The 16,958-nt window shown below is 50.2% G+C and overlaps 1 protein-coding gene across 1 annotated transcript in view; it reads left to right on the forward strand.

Moving 5' to 3' along the window:
* The first annotated feature begins 608 nt into the window (after positions 1 to 608).
* Positions 609 to 16,958, forward strand: part of LOC140076283 (microfibril-associated glycoprotein 4-like) — a 39,564-nt gene continuing 23,214 nt past the window's right edge. The window contains exons 1-2 of the mRNA XM_072122842.1: positions 609 to 762; positions 842 to 935. Coding sequence (XP_071978943.1) covers positions 757 to 762; positions 842 to 935 — 100 coding nt within the window. The 5' untranslated portion in view covers positions 609 to 756. The remainder of the gene's footprint in view (positions 763 to 841; positions 936 to 16,958) is intronic.

The raw sequence follows: 16,958 nt of genomic DNA on the forward strand, positions 1-16,958 counted from the left end.
CTGATCAGACCCTACACAGGCTGCAAGCTACATGGTGGAACGTATTCACAACAACCACTCTGCCTTGCATCAGTGAGGGTGTTGCATAAACACCACATTGATCATGGACACAGCGGAACCCGTGAGGCAGGTAACATCGAGTACTTGTTGATGGTTTCCTTTCATTTAGATTTTGCCTGAATACTCCCTTTTCTGGCAATGGTATCTGCTGAGCCCCCAGACCACCTCTGCTGAGTGTGCATGTGTTCTTAATAGGGTAGGGGATTGCGGGCTTTCTCCTTCATTGGAAACTTACCCCTGATATCCGGTATTGGGGAAGAATTGGGTCTTCTTTATACATGGATATATGGTTATCCAGGGGTCCCCCGGTGGGTCAGGCTCTGGCAGCAGAAAACAACCCAATAGCGTCTCGGGTCTGTTCCCTAAGGTTTGGTGGCAGGTGGGACCATGAGTAAGGTTCCCAGGTGGGCCGGTGGGACCCTGCACAGTGATTCCATAACTTGGTGATGCCCTTCCAGGATGTTTTCTATTATTTTGTGGTCCCCTCCTTTCCTGGCTGGCAGCCTGAGGCTTGGGTTATCTGCTGCAGAGGATACATGTGTATAGCGGGTAGAAGGTAGTGACCCAGCCCTGTATCCTGTGCACTCCCCCTCCTCATTCCTCCCCTCACCAGCTGCAGCCGGAGGAGGGCGACCGGCCGCTCCATATAAATACAGGACCTGATCCAGCAGCCGCACACTACACAGGACAGCGGACATGGAGGTAAGGGGGGGCTCCGGGACCCTCAGGTGGGGACCCTCAGAGGGGCTGTGTGGCTGACCAGTGATGTGTTGTGTTGCAGACTGCAAGGCGCCTCGGACACCTCCTCCTCCTGCTGCTGGTGGTCCTACGCTCGGTGGGGAGTCAGTCCACAGTGAAACAGACAGAAGAACATTGTAAGTTTCTCCATCATCCCATAGGACAAGGCTCCGGGGACTGTACCTAACTCTGTGCTGATGTAGCAGAGCTGAATCTGTCATTACAATGTTTACAGCTAAATTGTCATTCCTCATTATACATCGCTACGACTTGGTGGCGCCATATCTGACAAACTCAGCTTCACTACATTAGACAAGTGTAGTCGTCCTAGATGACACAACTCTGCTACCTACATGTCACACACAGCTCTGCTACCTACATGTCACACACAGCTCTGCTACCTACATGTGACACACAGCTCTGCTACCTACATGTGACACACAGCTCTGCTACCTACATGTCACACACAGCTCTGCTACCTACATGTCACACACAGCTCTGCTACCTACATGTGACACACAGCTCTGCTACCTACATGTCACACACAGCTCTGCTACCTACATGTCACACACAGCTCAGCTACCTACATGTGACACACAGCTCTGCTACCTACATGTGACACACAGCTCTGCTACCTACATGTCACACACAGCACTGCTACCTACATGTCACACACAGCTCTGCTACCTACATGTCACACACAGCTCTGCTACCTACATGTCACACACAGCTCTGCTACCTACATGTCACACACAGCTCTGCTACCTACATGTCACACACAGCTCTGCTACCTACATGTCACACACAGCTCTGCTACCTACATGTCACACACAGCTCTGCTACCTACATGTCACACACAACTCTGTACCTACATGTCACACACAGCTCTGCTACCTACATGTCACACACAGCTCTGCTACCTACATGTCACACACAGCTCTGCTACCTACATGTCACACACAGCTCTGCTACCTACATGTCACACACAGCTCTGCTACCTACATGTCACACACAGCTCTGCTACCTACATGTCACACACAGCTCTGCTACCTACATGTCACACACAACTCTGCTACCTACATGTCACACACAGCTCTGCTACCTACATGTCACACACAGCTCTGCTACCTACATGTCACACACAGCTCTGCTACCTACATGTCACACACAGCTCTGCTACCTACATGTCACACACAGCTCTGCTACCTACATGTCACACACAACTCTGCTACCTACATGTCACACACAGCTCTGCTACCTACATGTCACACACAGCTCTGCTACCTACATGTCACACACAGCTCTGCTACCTACATGTCACACACAGCTCTGCTACCTACATGTCACACACAGCTCTGCTACCTACATGTCACACACAGCTCTGCTACCTACATGTCACACACAGCTCTGCTACCTACATGTCACACACAGCTCTGCTACCTACATGTCACACACAGCTCTGCTACCTACATGTCACACACAGCTCTGCTACCTACATGTCACACACAGCTCTGCTACCTACATGTCACACACAGCTCTGCTACCTACATGTCACACACAGCTCTGCTACCTACATGTCACACACAGCTCTGCTACCTACATGTCACACACAGCTCTGCTACCTACATGTCACACACAGCTCTGCTACCTACATGTCACACACAGCTCTGCTACCTACATGTCACACACAGCTCTGCTACCTACATGTCACACACAGCTCTGCTACCTACATGTCACACACAGCTCTGCTACCTACATGTCACACACAGCTCTGCTACCTACATGTCACACACAGCTCTGCTACCTACATGTCACACACAGCTCTGCTACCTACATGTCACACACAGCTCTGCTACCTACATGTCACACACAGCTCTGCTACCTACATGTCACACACAGCTCTGCTACCTACATGTCACACACAGCTCTGCTACCTACATGTCACACACAGCTCTGCTACCTACATGTCACACACAGCTCTGCTACCTACATGTCACACACAGCTCTGCTACCTACATGTCACACACAGCTCTGCTACCTACATGTCACACACAGCTCTGCTACCTACATGTCACACACAAGCTCTGCTACCTACATGTCACACACAGCTCTGCTACCTACATGTCACACACAGCTCTGCTACCTACATGTCACACACAGCTCTGCTACCTACATGTCACACACAGCTCTGCTACCTACATGTCACACACAGCTCTGCTACCTACATGTCACACACAGCTCTGCTACCTACATGTCACACACAGCTCTGCTACCTACATGTCACACACAGCTCTGCTACCTACATGTCACACACAGCTCTGCTACCTACATGTCACACACAGCTCTGCTACCTACATGTCACACACAGCTCTGCTACCTACATGTCACACACAGCTCTGCTACCTACATGTCACACACAGCTCTGCTACCTACATGTCACACACAGCTCTGCTACCTACATGTCACACACAGCTCTGCTACCTACATGTCACACACAGCTCTGCTACCTACATGTCACACACAGCTCTGCTACCCACATGTCACACACAGCTCTGCTACCTACATGTCACACACAGCTCTGCTACCTACATGTCACACACAGCTCTGCTACCTACATGTCACACACAACTCTGCTACCTACATGTCACACACAACTCTGTACCTACATGTCACACACAGCTCTGCTACCTACATGTCACACACAGCTCTGCTACCTACATGTCACACACAGCTCTGCTACCTACATGTCACACACAGCTCTGCTACCTACATGTCACACACAGCTCTGCTACCTACATGTCACACACAACTCTGTACCTACATGTCACACACAGCTCTGCTACCTACATGTCACACACAGCTCTGCTACCTACATGTCACACACAGCTCTGCTACCTACATGTCACACACAGCTCTGCTACCTACATGTCACACACAGCTCTGCTACCTACATGTCACACACAACTCTGTACCTACATGTCACACACAGCTCTGCTACCTACATGTCACACACAGCTCTGCTACCTACATGTCACACACAGCTCTGCTACCTACATGTCACACACAGCTCTGCTACCTACATGTCACACACAGCTCTGCTACCTACATGTCACACAGAGCTCTGCTACCTACATGTCACACACAGCTCTGCTACCTACATGTCACACACAGCTCTGCTACCTACATGTCACACACAGCTCTGCTGCATCTGGTAAAGCTCTGACACATGTATCTTCTATGAGCAGAATGATGGGAGTTGTAATCACAGGAGTAGGTGAGTAGTAGTCCAGGCCAGACATGGGATGTAGCAGAGCTGGGACTCGGGGTAATGGGATCTCACTATGACCTCATACTCGTCACTCACATCTGTGCAGGGGAGAGACGCTCTGCAGCCAAATTCCAGCACATCGCAGCATAAGCCTGACACAGAGCGTTCCCTACCTGAGCCCCCGGCGGGGCGGGAGGTTTGGGGGGCCCAGACTTTCCTTGTACCTCCCCGGCCCCCGCACCTGTTCTCCTGTCCCCAGTCATAGAGTATTTATCCAGTGAGGTCATGGCTGGATTTCGAGGGCTCGTCCATCTCACTCAGGTTTATTATTTGTTACATTGGGATTATTGTATCCGCAGGGGTGGGGGAGATGGCCCCGGGGTGTAGGGATATTATGGCCCCTACAAGTCTGGAGTCACCTCCTGCATCCGGGACTAGAATCAGCTTCCTGGGGAAATGGAGGATGAGGCCCTTCTGCTGCTTTCAATCTGCAGGTGTAGGACCTTTGGAGGTCCTCAAATGCCTCTTGTGTACATGTCTGTTCAGAGCAGGAACCGATGTGAAACTTTCTGTATTATAATCCACTAATGCTGCCACCAGCTAACTACATGGAGCCTCCACCACTGAAGAGTGAGTATCATCGTGCTATAGTCACTACCAAAGCTGCATCCACAGTCTGGATCATAGAGAGGAAGACTGCAGCCAGTGTTATGTACTGTCCCTGGAGAGATGTGTAATTAGACCTCACACTGCTGTGCTCTGTGCTCTCTGCAGCCAGTGTTATGTATTGTCCCTGGAGAGATGTGTAATCAGACCTCACACTGCTGTGCGCTGCGCTCTCTGCAGCCAGTGTTATGTATTGTCCCTGGAGAGATGTGTAATCATACCTCACACTGCTATGCTCTGTGCTCTCTGCAGCCAGTGTTATGTAGTGTCCCTGGAGAGATGTGTAATCAGACCTCACACTGCTATGCTCTGTGCTCTCTGCAGCCAGTGTTATGTATTGTCCCTGGAGAGATGTGTAATCATACCTCACACTGCTGTGCTCTGTGCTCTCTGCAGCCAGTGTTATGTACTGTCCATGGAGAGATGTGTAATCAGACCTCACACTGCTGTGCTCTGTGCTATCTGCAGCCAGTGTTATGTATTGTCCCTGGAGAGATGTGTAATCAGACCTCACACTGCTGTGCTCTGTGCTCTCTGCAACGAGTGTTATGTATTGTCCCTGGAGAGATGTGTAATTAGACCTCACACTGCTGTGCTCTGTGCTCTCTGCAGCCAGTGTTATGTATTGTCCCTGGAGAGATGTGTAATCAGACCTCACACTGCTGTGCTCTGTGCTCTCTGCAGCCAGTGTTATGTATTGTCCCTGGAGAGATGTGTAATCATACCTCACACTGCTGTGCTCTGTGCTCTGTGCAGCCAGTGTTATGTATTGTCCCTGGAGAGATCTGTAATCAGACCTCACACTGCTGTGCTCTGTGCTCTCTGCAGCCAGTGTTATGTATTGTCCCTGGAGAGATGTGTAATCAGACCACACACTGCTGTGCTCTGTGCTCTCTGCAGCCAGTGTTATGTATTGTCCCTGGAGAGATGTGTAATCAGACCTCACACTGCTGTGCTCTGTGCTCTCTGCAGCCAGTGTTATGTATTGTCCCTGGAGAGATGTGTAATCAGACCTCACACTGCTGTGCTCTCTGCAGCCAGTGTTATGTATTATCCCTGGAGAGATGTGTAATCAGACCTCACACTGCTGTGCTCTGTGCTCTCTGCAGCCAGTGTAATGTATTGTCCCTGGAGAGATGTGTAATCAGACCTCACACTGCTGTGCTCTGTGCTCTCTGCAGCCAGTGTTATGTATTGTCCCTGGAGAGATGTGTAATCATACCTCACACTGCTGTGCTCTGTGCTCTCTGCAGCCAGTGTTATGTATTGTCCCTGGAGAGATGTGTAATCAGACCACACACTGCTGTGCTCTGTGCTCTCTGCAGCCAGTGTTATGTATTGTCCCTGGAGAGATGTGTCATCAGACCACACACTGCTGTGCTCTGTGCTCTCTGCAGCCAGTGTTATGTATTGTCCCTGGAGAGATGTGTAATCAGACCTCACACTGCTGTGCTCTGTGCTCTCTGCAGCCAGTGTTATGTATTGTCCTAGGAGAGATGTGTAATCAGACCTCACACTGCTGTGCTCTGTGCTCTCTGCAGCCAGTGTTATGTATTATCCCTGGAGAGATGTGTAATCAGACCTCACACTGCTGTGCTCTGTGCTCTGTGCAGCCAGTGTAATGTATTGTCCCTGGAGAGATGTGTAATCAGACCTCACACTGCTGTGCTCTGTGCTCTCTGCAGCCAGTGTTATGTATTGTCCCTGGAGAGATGTGTAATCATACCTCACACTGCTGTGCTCTGTGCTCTCTGCAGCCAGTGTTATGTATTGTCCCTGGAGAGATGTGTAATCAGACCACACACTGCTGTGCTCTGTGCTCTCTGCAGCCAGTGTTATGTATTGTCCCTGGAGAGGTGTGTAATCAGACCTCACACTGCTGTGCCCTGTGCTCTCTGCAGCCATTGTTATGTAGTGTCCCTGGAGAGGTGTGTAATCAGACCTCACACTGCTGTGCTCTGTGCTCCCTGCAGCCAGTGTTATGTACTGGGGAGATGTGTAATCATACCGCACACTGCTGTGCTCTGTGCTCTCTGCAGCCATTGTTATGTAGTGTCCCTGGAGAGATGTGTAATCAGACCTCACACTGCTGTGCTCTGTGCTCTCTGCAGCCAGTGTTATGTACTGGGGAGATGTGTAATCATACCGCACACTGCTGTGCTCTGTGCTCTCTGCAGCCAGTGTTATGTATTGTCCCTGGAGAGATGTGTAATCAGACCTCACACTGCTGTGCTCTGTGCTCTCTGCAGCCATTGTTATGTAGTGTCCCTGGAGAGATGTGTAATCAGACCTCACACTGCTGTGCTCTGTGCTCTCTGCAGCCAGTGTTATGTACTGTCCCTGGGGAGATGTGTAATCAGACCTCACACTGCTGTGCTCTGTGCTCTCTGCAGCCAGCGTTATGTATTGTGCATAGAGAGATGTGTAATCATACCTCACACTGCTGTGCTCTGTGCTCTCTGCAGCCAGTGTTATGTAATGTCCCTGGAGAGTTGTGTAATTAGACCTCACACTGCTGTGCTCTGTGCTCTCTGCAGCCATTGTTATGTAGTGTCCCTGGAGAGATGTGTAATCAGACCTCACACTGCTGTGCTCTGTGCTCTCTGCAGCCAGTGTTATGTATTATCCCTAGAGAGATGTGTAATCAGACCTCACACTGCTGTGCTCTGTGCTCTCTGCAGCCAGTGTTATGTATTGTCCCTGGAGAGATGTGTAATCAGACCTCACACTGCTGTGCTCTTTGCTCTCTGCATCCAGTGTTATGTATTGTCCCTGGAGAGATGTGTAATCAGACCTCACACTGCTGTGCTCTGTGCTCTCTGCAGCCAGTGTTATGTATTGTCCCTGGAGAGATGTGTAATCAGACCTCACACTGCTGTGCTCTGTGCTCTCTGCAGCCAGTGTTATGTATTGTCCCTGGAGAGATATGTAATCAGACCTCACACTGCTGTGCTCTTTGCTCTCTGCAGCCAGTGTTATGTATTGTCCTAGGAGAGATGTGTAATCAGACCTCACACTGCTGTGCTTTGTGCTCTCTGCAGCCGTGTCATGTATTGTCCCTGGAGAGATGTGTAATCAGACCTCACACTGCTGTGCCCTGTGCAGCCAGTGTTATGTATTGTCCCTGGAGAGATGTGTAATCAGAACTCACACTGCTGTGCTCTGTGCAGCCAGTGTTATGTATTGTCCCTGGAGAGATGTGTAATCAGACCTCACACTGCTGTGCTCTGTGCTCTCTGCAGCCAGTGTTATGTATTGTCCCTGGAGAGATGTGTAATCATACCTCACACTGCTGTGCTCTGTGCTCTCTTCAGCCAGTGTTCTGTACTGTCCCTGGAGAGATGTGTAATCAGCCCTCACACTGCTGTGCTCTGTGCTCTCTGCAGCCAGTGTTATGTATTGTCCCTGGAGAGATGTGTAATCAGACCTCACACTGCTGTGCTCTGTGCTCTCTGCAGCCAGTGTTATGTACTGTCCCTGGAGAGATGTGTAATCATACCTCACACTGCTGTGCTCTGTGCTCTCTGCAGCCAGTGTTATGTATTGTCCCTGGAGAGATGTGTAATCAGACCTCACACTGCTGTGCTCTGTGCTCTCTGCAGCCAGTGTTATGTATTGTCCCTGAATAGATGTGTCATCAGACCTCACACTGCTGTGCTCTGTGCTCTCTGCAGCCAGTGTTATGTAGTGTCCCTGGAGAGATGTGTAATCAGACGTCACACTGCTGTGCTCTGTGCTCTCTGCAGCCATTGTTATGTAGTGTCCCTGGAGAGATGTGTAATCAGACGTCACACTGCTGTGCTCTGTGCTCTCTGCAGCCAGTGTTATGTATTGTCCCTGGAAAGATGTGTAATTAGACCTCACACTGCTGTGCTCTGTGCTCTCTGCAGCCAGTGTTATGTAGTGTCCCTGGAGAGGTGTGTAATCAGACCTCACACTGCTGTGCTCTGTGCTCTCTGCAGCCAGTGTTATGTAGTGTCCCTGGAGAGGTGTGTAATCAGACCTCACACTGCTGTGCTCTGTGCAGCCAGTGTTATGTATTGTCCCTGGAGAGATGTGTAATCAGACCTCACACTGCTGTGCTCTGTGCTCTCTGCAGCCATTGTTATGTAGTGTCCCTGGAGAGATGTGTAATCAGACCTCACACTGCTGTGCTCTGTGCTCTCTGCAGCCAGTGTTATGTACTGGGGAGATGTGTAATCATACCGCACACTGCTGTGCTCTGTGCTCTCTGCAGCCAGTGTTATGTATTGTCCCTGGAGAGATGTGTAATCAGACCTCACACTGCTGTGCTCTGTGCTCTCTGCAGCCAGTGTTATGTACTGTCCCTGGGGAGATGTGTAATCAGACCTCACACTGCTGTGCTCTGTGCTCTCTGCAGCCAGCGTTATGTATTGTGCATAGAGAGATGTGTAATCATACCTCACACTGCTGTGCTCTGTGCTCTCTGCAGCCAGTGTTATGTAATGTCCCTGGAGAGTTGTGTAATTAGACCTCACACTGCTGTGCTCTGTGATCTCTGCAGCCATTGTTATGTAGTGTCCCTGGAGAGATGTGTAATCAGACCTCACACTGCTGTGCTCTGTGCTCTCTGCAGCCCGTGTCATGTATTGTCCCTGGAGAGATGTGTAATCATACCTTACACTGCTGTGCTCTGTGCTCTCTGCAGCCAGTGTTATGTATTATCCCTAGAGAGATGTGTAATCAGACCTCACACTGCTGTGCTCTGTGCAGCCAGTGTTATGTATTGTCCCTGGAGAGATGTGTAATCAGACCTCGCACTGCTGTGCTCTGTGCTCTCTGCATCCAGTGTTATGTATTGTCCCTGGAGAGATGTGTAATCAGACCTCACACTGCTGTGCTCTGTGCTCTCTGCAGCCAGTGTTATGTATTGTCCCTGGAGAGATGTGTAATCAGACCTCACACTGCTGTGCTCTGTGCTCTCTGCAGCCAGTGTTATGTATTGTCCCTAGAGAGATGTGTAATCATACCTCACACTGCTGTGCTCTGTGCTCTCTGCAGCCAGTGTTATGTATTGTCCCTGGAGAGATGTGTAATCAGACCTCACACTGCTGTGCTCTGTGCTCTCTGCAGCCAGTGTTATGTATTGTCCCTGGAGAGATGTGTAATCAGACCTCACACTGCTGTGCTCTGTGCTCTCTGCAGCCAGTGTTATGTATTGTCCCTGGAGAGATGTGTAATCAGACCTCACACTGCTGTGCTCTGTGCTCTCTGCAGCCAGTGTTATGTATTGTCCCTGGAGAGATGTGTAATCAGACCTCACACTGCTGTGCTCTGTGCTCTCTGCAGCCAGTACTATGTACTGTCCCTGGAGAGATGTGTAATCAGACCTCACACTGCTGTGCTCTGTGCTCTCTGCAGCCAGTGTTATGTATTGTCCCTGGAGAGATGTGTAATCAGACCTCACACTGCTGTGCTCTGTGCTCTCTGCAGCCAGTGTTATGTATTGTCCCTGGAGAGATATGTAATCAGACCTCACACTGCTGTGCTCTTTGCTCTCTGCAGCCAGTGTTATGTATTGTCCCTGGAGAGATGTGTAATCAGACCTCACACTGCTGTGCTTTGCGCTCTCTGCAGCCGTGTCATGTATTGTCCCTGGAGAGATGTGTAATCAGACCTCACACTGCTGTGCTCTGTGCAGCCAGTGTTATGTATTGTCCCTGGAGAGATGTGTAATCAGACCTCACACTGCTGTGCTCTGTGCTCTCTGCAGCCAGTGTTATGTATTGTCCCTGGAGAGATGTGTAATCAGACCTCACACTGCTGTGCTCTGTGCTCTCTGCAGCCAGTGTTATGTATTGTCCCTGGCGAGATATGTAATCAGACCTCACACTGCTGTGCTCTTTGCTCTCTGCAGCCAGTGTTATGTATTGTCCCTGGAGAGATGTGTAATCAGACCTCACACTGCTGTGCTCTGTGCTCTCTGCAGCCAGTGTTATGTATTATCCCTGGAGAGATGTGTAATCAGACCTCACACTGCTGTGCTCTGTGCTCTCTGCAGCCGTGTCATGTATTGTCCCTGGAGAGATGTGTAATCAGACCTCACACTGCTGTGCTCTGTGCAGCCAGTGTTATGTATTGTCCCTGGAGAGATGTGTAATCAGACCTCACACTGCTGTGCTCTGCGCTCTCTGCAGCCAGTGTTATGTACTGTCCCTGGAGAGATGTGTAATCAGACCTCACACTGCTGTGCTCTGTGCTCTCTGCAGCCAGTGTTATGTATTATCCCTGGAGAGATGTGTAATCAGACCTCACACTGCTGTGCTCTGTGCTCTCTGCAGCCAGTGTTATGTACTGTCCCTGGAGAGGTGTGTAATCAGACGTCACACTGCTGTGCTCTGTGCTCTCTGCAGCCATTGTTATGTAGTGTCCCTGGAGAGATGTGTAATTAGACCTCACACTGCTGTGCTCTGTGCTCTCTGCAGCCAGTGTTATGTATTGTCCTGGAGAGATGTTTAATCAGACCTCACACTGCTGTGCTCTGTGCTCTCTGCAGCCAGTGTTATGTAGTGTCCCTGGAGAGGTGTGTAATCAGAACTCACACTGCTGTGCTCTGTGCAGCCAGTGTTATGTATTGTCCCTGGAGAGATGTGTAATCAGACCTCACACTGCTGTGCTCTGTGCTCTCTGCAGCCAGTGTTATGTATTGTTCCTGGAGAGATGTGTAATCAGACCTCACACTGCTGTGCTCTGTGCTCTCTGCAGCCAGTGTTATGTAGTGTCCCTGGAGAGATGTGCAATCATACCTCACACTGCTGTGCTCTGTGCTCTCTGCAGCCAGTGTTCTGTATTGTCCCTGGAGAGATGTGTAATCAGCCCTCACACTGCTGTGCTCTGTGCTCTCTGCAGCCAGTGTTATGTATTGTCCCTGGAGAGATGTGTAATCAGACCTCACACTGCTGTGCTCTGTGCTCTCTGCAGCCAGTGTTATGTACTGTCCCTGGAGAGGTGTGTAATCAGACGTCACACTGCTGTGCTCTGTGCTCTCTGCAGCCATTGTTTTGTAGTGTCCCTGGAGAGATGTGTAATCAGACCTCACACTGCTGTGCTCTGTGCTCTCTGCAGCCAGTGTTATGTATTGTCCCTGGAGAGATGTGTAATCAGACCTCACACTGCTGTGCTCTGTGCTCTCTGCAGCCAGTGTTATGTATTGTCCCTGGAGAGGTGTGTAATCAGACCTCACACTGCTGTGCTCTGTGCTCTGTGCAGCCAGTGTTATGTAGTGTCCCTGGAGAGGTGTGTAATCAGACCTCACACTGCTGTGCTCTGTGCTCTGTGCAGCCAGTGTTATGTAGTGTCCCTGGAGAGGTGTGTAATCAGACGTCACACTGCTGTGCTCTGTGCAGCCAGTGTTATGTATTGTCCCTGGAGAGATGTGTAATCAGACCTCACACTGCTGTGCTCTGTGCTCTCTGCAGCCAGTGTTATGTAGTGTCCCTGGAGAGGTGTGTAATCAGACCTCACACTGCTGTGCTCTGTGCTCTCTGCAGCCAGTGTTATGTAGTGTCCCTGGAGAGATGTGTAATCAGACGTCACACTGCTGTGCTCTGTGCAGCCAGTGTTATGTATTGTCCCTGGAGAGATGTGTAATCATACCTCACACTGCTGTGCTCTGTGCTCTCTGCAGCCAGTGTTATGTACTGTCCCTGGAGAGATGTGTAATCAGACCTCACACTGCTGTGCTCTGCGCTCTCTGCAGCCAGTGTTATGTATTGTCCCTGGAGAGATGTGTAATCATACGTCACACTGCTGTGCTCTGTGCTCTCTGCAGCCAGTGTTATGTATTGTCCCTGGAGAGATGTGTAATGATACCTCACACTGCTGTGCTCTGTGCTCTCTGCAGCCATTGTTATGTATTATCCCTGGAGAGATGTGTAATCATACCTCACACTGCTGTGTCCTGTGCTCTCTGCAGCCAGTGTTATGTATTGTCCCTGGAGAGATGTGTAATCAGACCTCACACTGCTGTGCTCTGCGCTCTCTGCAGCCAGTGTTATGTATTGTCCAAGGAGAGATGTGTCATCAGACCACACACTGCTGTGCTCTGTGCTCTCTGCAGCCAGTGTTATGTATTGTCCCTGGAGAGATGTGTAATCAGACCTCACACTGCTGTGCTCTGTGCTCTCTGCAGCCAGTGTTATGTATTGTCCCTGGAGAGATGTGTAATCAGACCTCACACTGCTGTGCTCTGTGCTCTCTGCAGCCAGTGTTATGTACTGGGGAGATGTGTAATCATACCGCACACTGCTGTGCTCTGTGCTCTCTGCAGCCAGTGTTATGTATTGTCCCTGGAGAGATGTGTAATCAGACCTCACACTGCTGTGCTCTGTGCTCTCTGCAGCCAGTGTTATGTACTGTCCCTGGGGAGATGTGTAATCAGACCTCACACTGCTGTGCTCTGTGCTCTCTGCAGCCAGCGTTATGTATTGTGCATAGAGAGATGTGTAATGAGACCTCACACTGCTGTGCCATGTGCTCTCTGCAGCCAGTGTTACGTATTGTCCTGGAGAGATGTGTAATCAGACCTCACACTGCTGTGCTCTGTGCTCTCTGCAGCCAGTGTTATGTAATGTCCCTGGAGAGTTGTGTAATTAGAACTCACACTGCTGTGCTCTGTGCTCTCTGCAGCCATTGTTATGTAGTGTCCCTGGAGAGATGTGTAATCAGACCTCACACTGCTGTGCTCTGTGCTCTCTGCAGCCCGTGTCATGTATTGTCCCTGGAGAGATGTGTAATCATACCTTACACTGCTGTGCTCTGTGCTCTCTGCAGCCAGTGTTATGTATCATCCCTAGAGAGATGTGTAATCAGACCCCACACTGCTGTGCTCTGTGCTCTCTGCAGCCAGTGTTATGTATTGTCCCTGGAGAGATGTGTAATCATACCTCACACTGCTGTGCTCTGTGCTCTCTGCAGCCAGTGTTATGTATTGTCCCTGGAGAGATGTGTAATCAGACCTCACACTGCTGTGCTCTGTGCTCTGTGCAGCCAGTGTTATGTATTGTCCCTGGAGAGATGTGTAATCAGACCTCACACTGCTGTGCTCTGTGCTCTCTGCAGCCAGTGTTATGTATCATCCCTAGAGAGATGTGTAATCAGACCTCACACTGCTGTGCTCTGTGCTCTGTGCAGCCAGTGTTATGTATTGTCCCTGGAGAGATGTGTAATCAGACCTCACACTGCTGTGCTCTGTGCTCTCTGCATCCAGTGTTATGTATTGTCCCTGGAGAGATGTGTAATCAGACCTCACACTGCTGTGCTCTGTGCTCTCTGCAGCCAGTGTTATGTATTGTCCCTGGAGAGATGTGTAATCAGACCTCACACTGCTGTGCTCTGTGCTCTCTGCAGCCAGTGTTATGTATTGTCCCTGGAGAGATGTGTAATCAGACCACACACTGCTGTGCTCTGTGCTCTCTGCAGCCAGTGTTATGTATTGTCCCTGGAGAGATGTGTAATCAGACCTCACACTGCTGTGCTCTGTGCTCTCTGCAGCCAGTGTTATGTACTGTCCCTGGAGAGATGTGTAATCAGACCTCACACTGCTGTGCTTTGTGCTCTCTGCAGCCAGTGTTATGTATTGTCCTAGGAGAGATGTGTAATCAGACCTCACACTGCTGTGCTTTGTGGTCTCTGCAGCCGTGTCATGTATTGTCCCTGAAGAGATGTGTAATCAGACCTCACACTGCTGTGCTCTGTGCAGCCAGTGTTATGTATTGTCCCTGGAGAGATGTGTAATCAGACCTCACACTGCTGTGCTCTGTGCTCTCTGCAGCCAGTGTTATGTACTGTCCCTGGAGAGGTGTGTAATCAGACGTCACACTGCTGTGCTCTGTGCTCTCTGCAGCCATTGTTATGTAGTGTCCCTGGAGAGGTGTGTAATCAGACCTCACACTGCTGTGCTCTGTGCTCTCTGCAGCCAGTGTTATGCATTGTCCCTGGAGAGATGTGTAATCAGACCTCACACTGCTGTGCTCTGTGCTCTCTGCAGCCAGTGGTATGTATTGTCCCTGTAGAGATGTGTAATCAGACCTCACACTGCTGTACTCTGTGCTCTCTGCAGCCAGTGCTAAGTTTTGTCCCTGGAGAGATGTGTAATCATACCTCACACTGCTGTGCTCTGTGCTCTGTGCAGCCAGTGTTATGTATTGTCCCTGGAGAGATGTGTAATCAGACCTCACACTGCTGTGCTCTGTGCTCTCTGCAGCCAGTGTTATGTATTGTCCCTGGAGAGATGTGTAATCAGACCTCACACTGCTGTGCTCTGTTCTCTCTGCAGCCAGTGGTATGTAGTGTCCCTGGAGAGATGTGTAATCATACCTCACACTGCTGTGCGCTGTGCTCTCTGCAGCCAGTGTTCTGTATTGTCCCTGGAGAGATGTGTAATCAGACCTCACACTGCTGTGCTCTGTGCTCTCTACAGCCAGTGTTATGTACTGTCCCTAAAGAGTTGTGTAATCAGACGTCACACTGCTGTGCTCTGTGCTCTCTGCAGCCAGTGTTATGTAGTGTCCCTGGAGAGATGTGTAATCAGCCCTCACACTGCTGTGCTCTGTGCTCTCTGCAGCCAGTGTTATGTATTGTCCCTGGAGAGATGTGTAATTAGACCTCACACTGCTGTGCTCTGTGCTCTCTGCAGCCAGTGTTATGTAGTGTCCCTGGAGAGGTGTGTAATCAGACCTCACACTGCTGTGCTCTGTGCTCTCTGCAGCCAGTGTTATGTATTGTCCCTGGAGAGATGTGTAATTACACCTCACACTGCTGTGCTCTGTGCTCTCTGCATCCAGTGTTATGTAGTGTCCCTGGAGAGGTGTGTAATCAGACCTCACACTGCTGTGCTCTGTGCAGCCAGTGTTATGTATTGTCCCTGGAGAGATGTGTAATCAGACCTCACACTGCTGTGCTCTGTGCTCTCTGCATCCAGGGTTATGTATTGTCCCTGGAGAGATGTGTAATCATACCTCACACTGCTGTGCTCTGTGCTCTCTGCAGCCAGTGTTATGTATTGTCCCTGGAGAGATGTGTAATCATACCTCACACTGCTGTGCTCTGTGCTCTCTGCAGCCAGTGTTATGTATTGTCCCTGGAGAGATGTGTAATCAGACCTCACACTGCTGTGCTCTGTGCTCTCTGCAGCCAGTGTTATGTACTGTCCCTGGAGAGGTGTGTAATCAGACGTCACACTGCTGTGCTCTGTGCTCTCTGCAGCCATTGTTATGTAGTGTCCCTGGAGAGATGTGTAATCAGACCTCACACTGCTGTGCTCTGTGCTCTGTGCAGCCAGTGTTATGTATTGTCCCTGGAGAGATGTGTAATCAGACCTCACACTGCTGTGCTCTGTGCTCCCTGCAGCCAGTGTTATGTACTGGGGAGATGTGTAATCAGAAGTCACACTGCTGTGCTCTGTGCTCTCTGCAGCCAGTGTTATGTATTGTCCCTGGAGAGATGTGTAATCAGACCTCACACTGCTGTGCTCTGTGCTCTCTGCAGCCAGTGTTATGTATTGTCCCTGGAGAGATGTGTAATCAGACCTCACACTGCTGTGCTCTGTGCTCTGTGCAGCCAGTGTTATGTATTGTCCCTGGAGAGATGTGTCCCTTCAGACCTCGCACTGCTGTGCTCTGTGCTCTCTGCATCCAGGGTTATGTATTGTCCCTGGAGAGATGTGTAATCAGACCTCACACTGCTGTGCTCTGTGCTCTCTGCAGCCATTGTTATGTAGTGTCCCTGGAGAGATGTGTAATCAGACCTCACACTGCTGTGCTCTGTGCTCTCTGCAGCCAGTGTTATGTACTGTCCCTGGAGAGGTGTGTAATCAGACGTCACACTGCTGTGCTCTGTGCTCTCTGCAGCCATTGTTATGTAGTGTCCCTGGAGAGATGTGTAATCTGAAATCACACTGCTGTGCTCTGTGCTCTCTGCAGCCAGTGTTATGTATTGTCCCTGGAGAGATGTGTAATCAGACCTCACACTGCTGTGCTCTGTGCTATCTGCAGCCAGTGTTATGTATTGTCCCTGGAGAGATGTGTAATTAGACCTCACACTGCTGTGCTCTGTGCTCTCTGCAGCCAGTGTTATGTACTGTCCCTGGAGAGGTGTGTAATCAGACCTCACACTGCTGTGCTCTGTGCTCTCTGCAGCCATTGTTATGTAGTGTCCCTGGAGAGATGTGTAATGAGACCTCACACTGCTGTGCTCTGTGCTCTCT

This window comes from Engystomops pustulosus, chromosome 8 (genome assembly GCF_040894005.1).
Source record: "Engystomops pustulosus chromosome 8, aEngPut4.maternal, whole genome shotgun sequence".
Taxonomy (NCBI): Eukaryota; Metazoa; Chordata; class Amphibia; order Anura; family Leptodactylidae; genus Engystomops; species Engystomops pustulosus.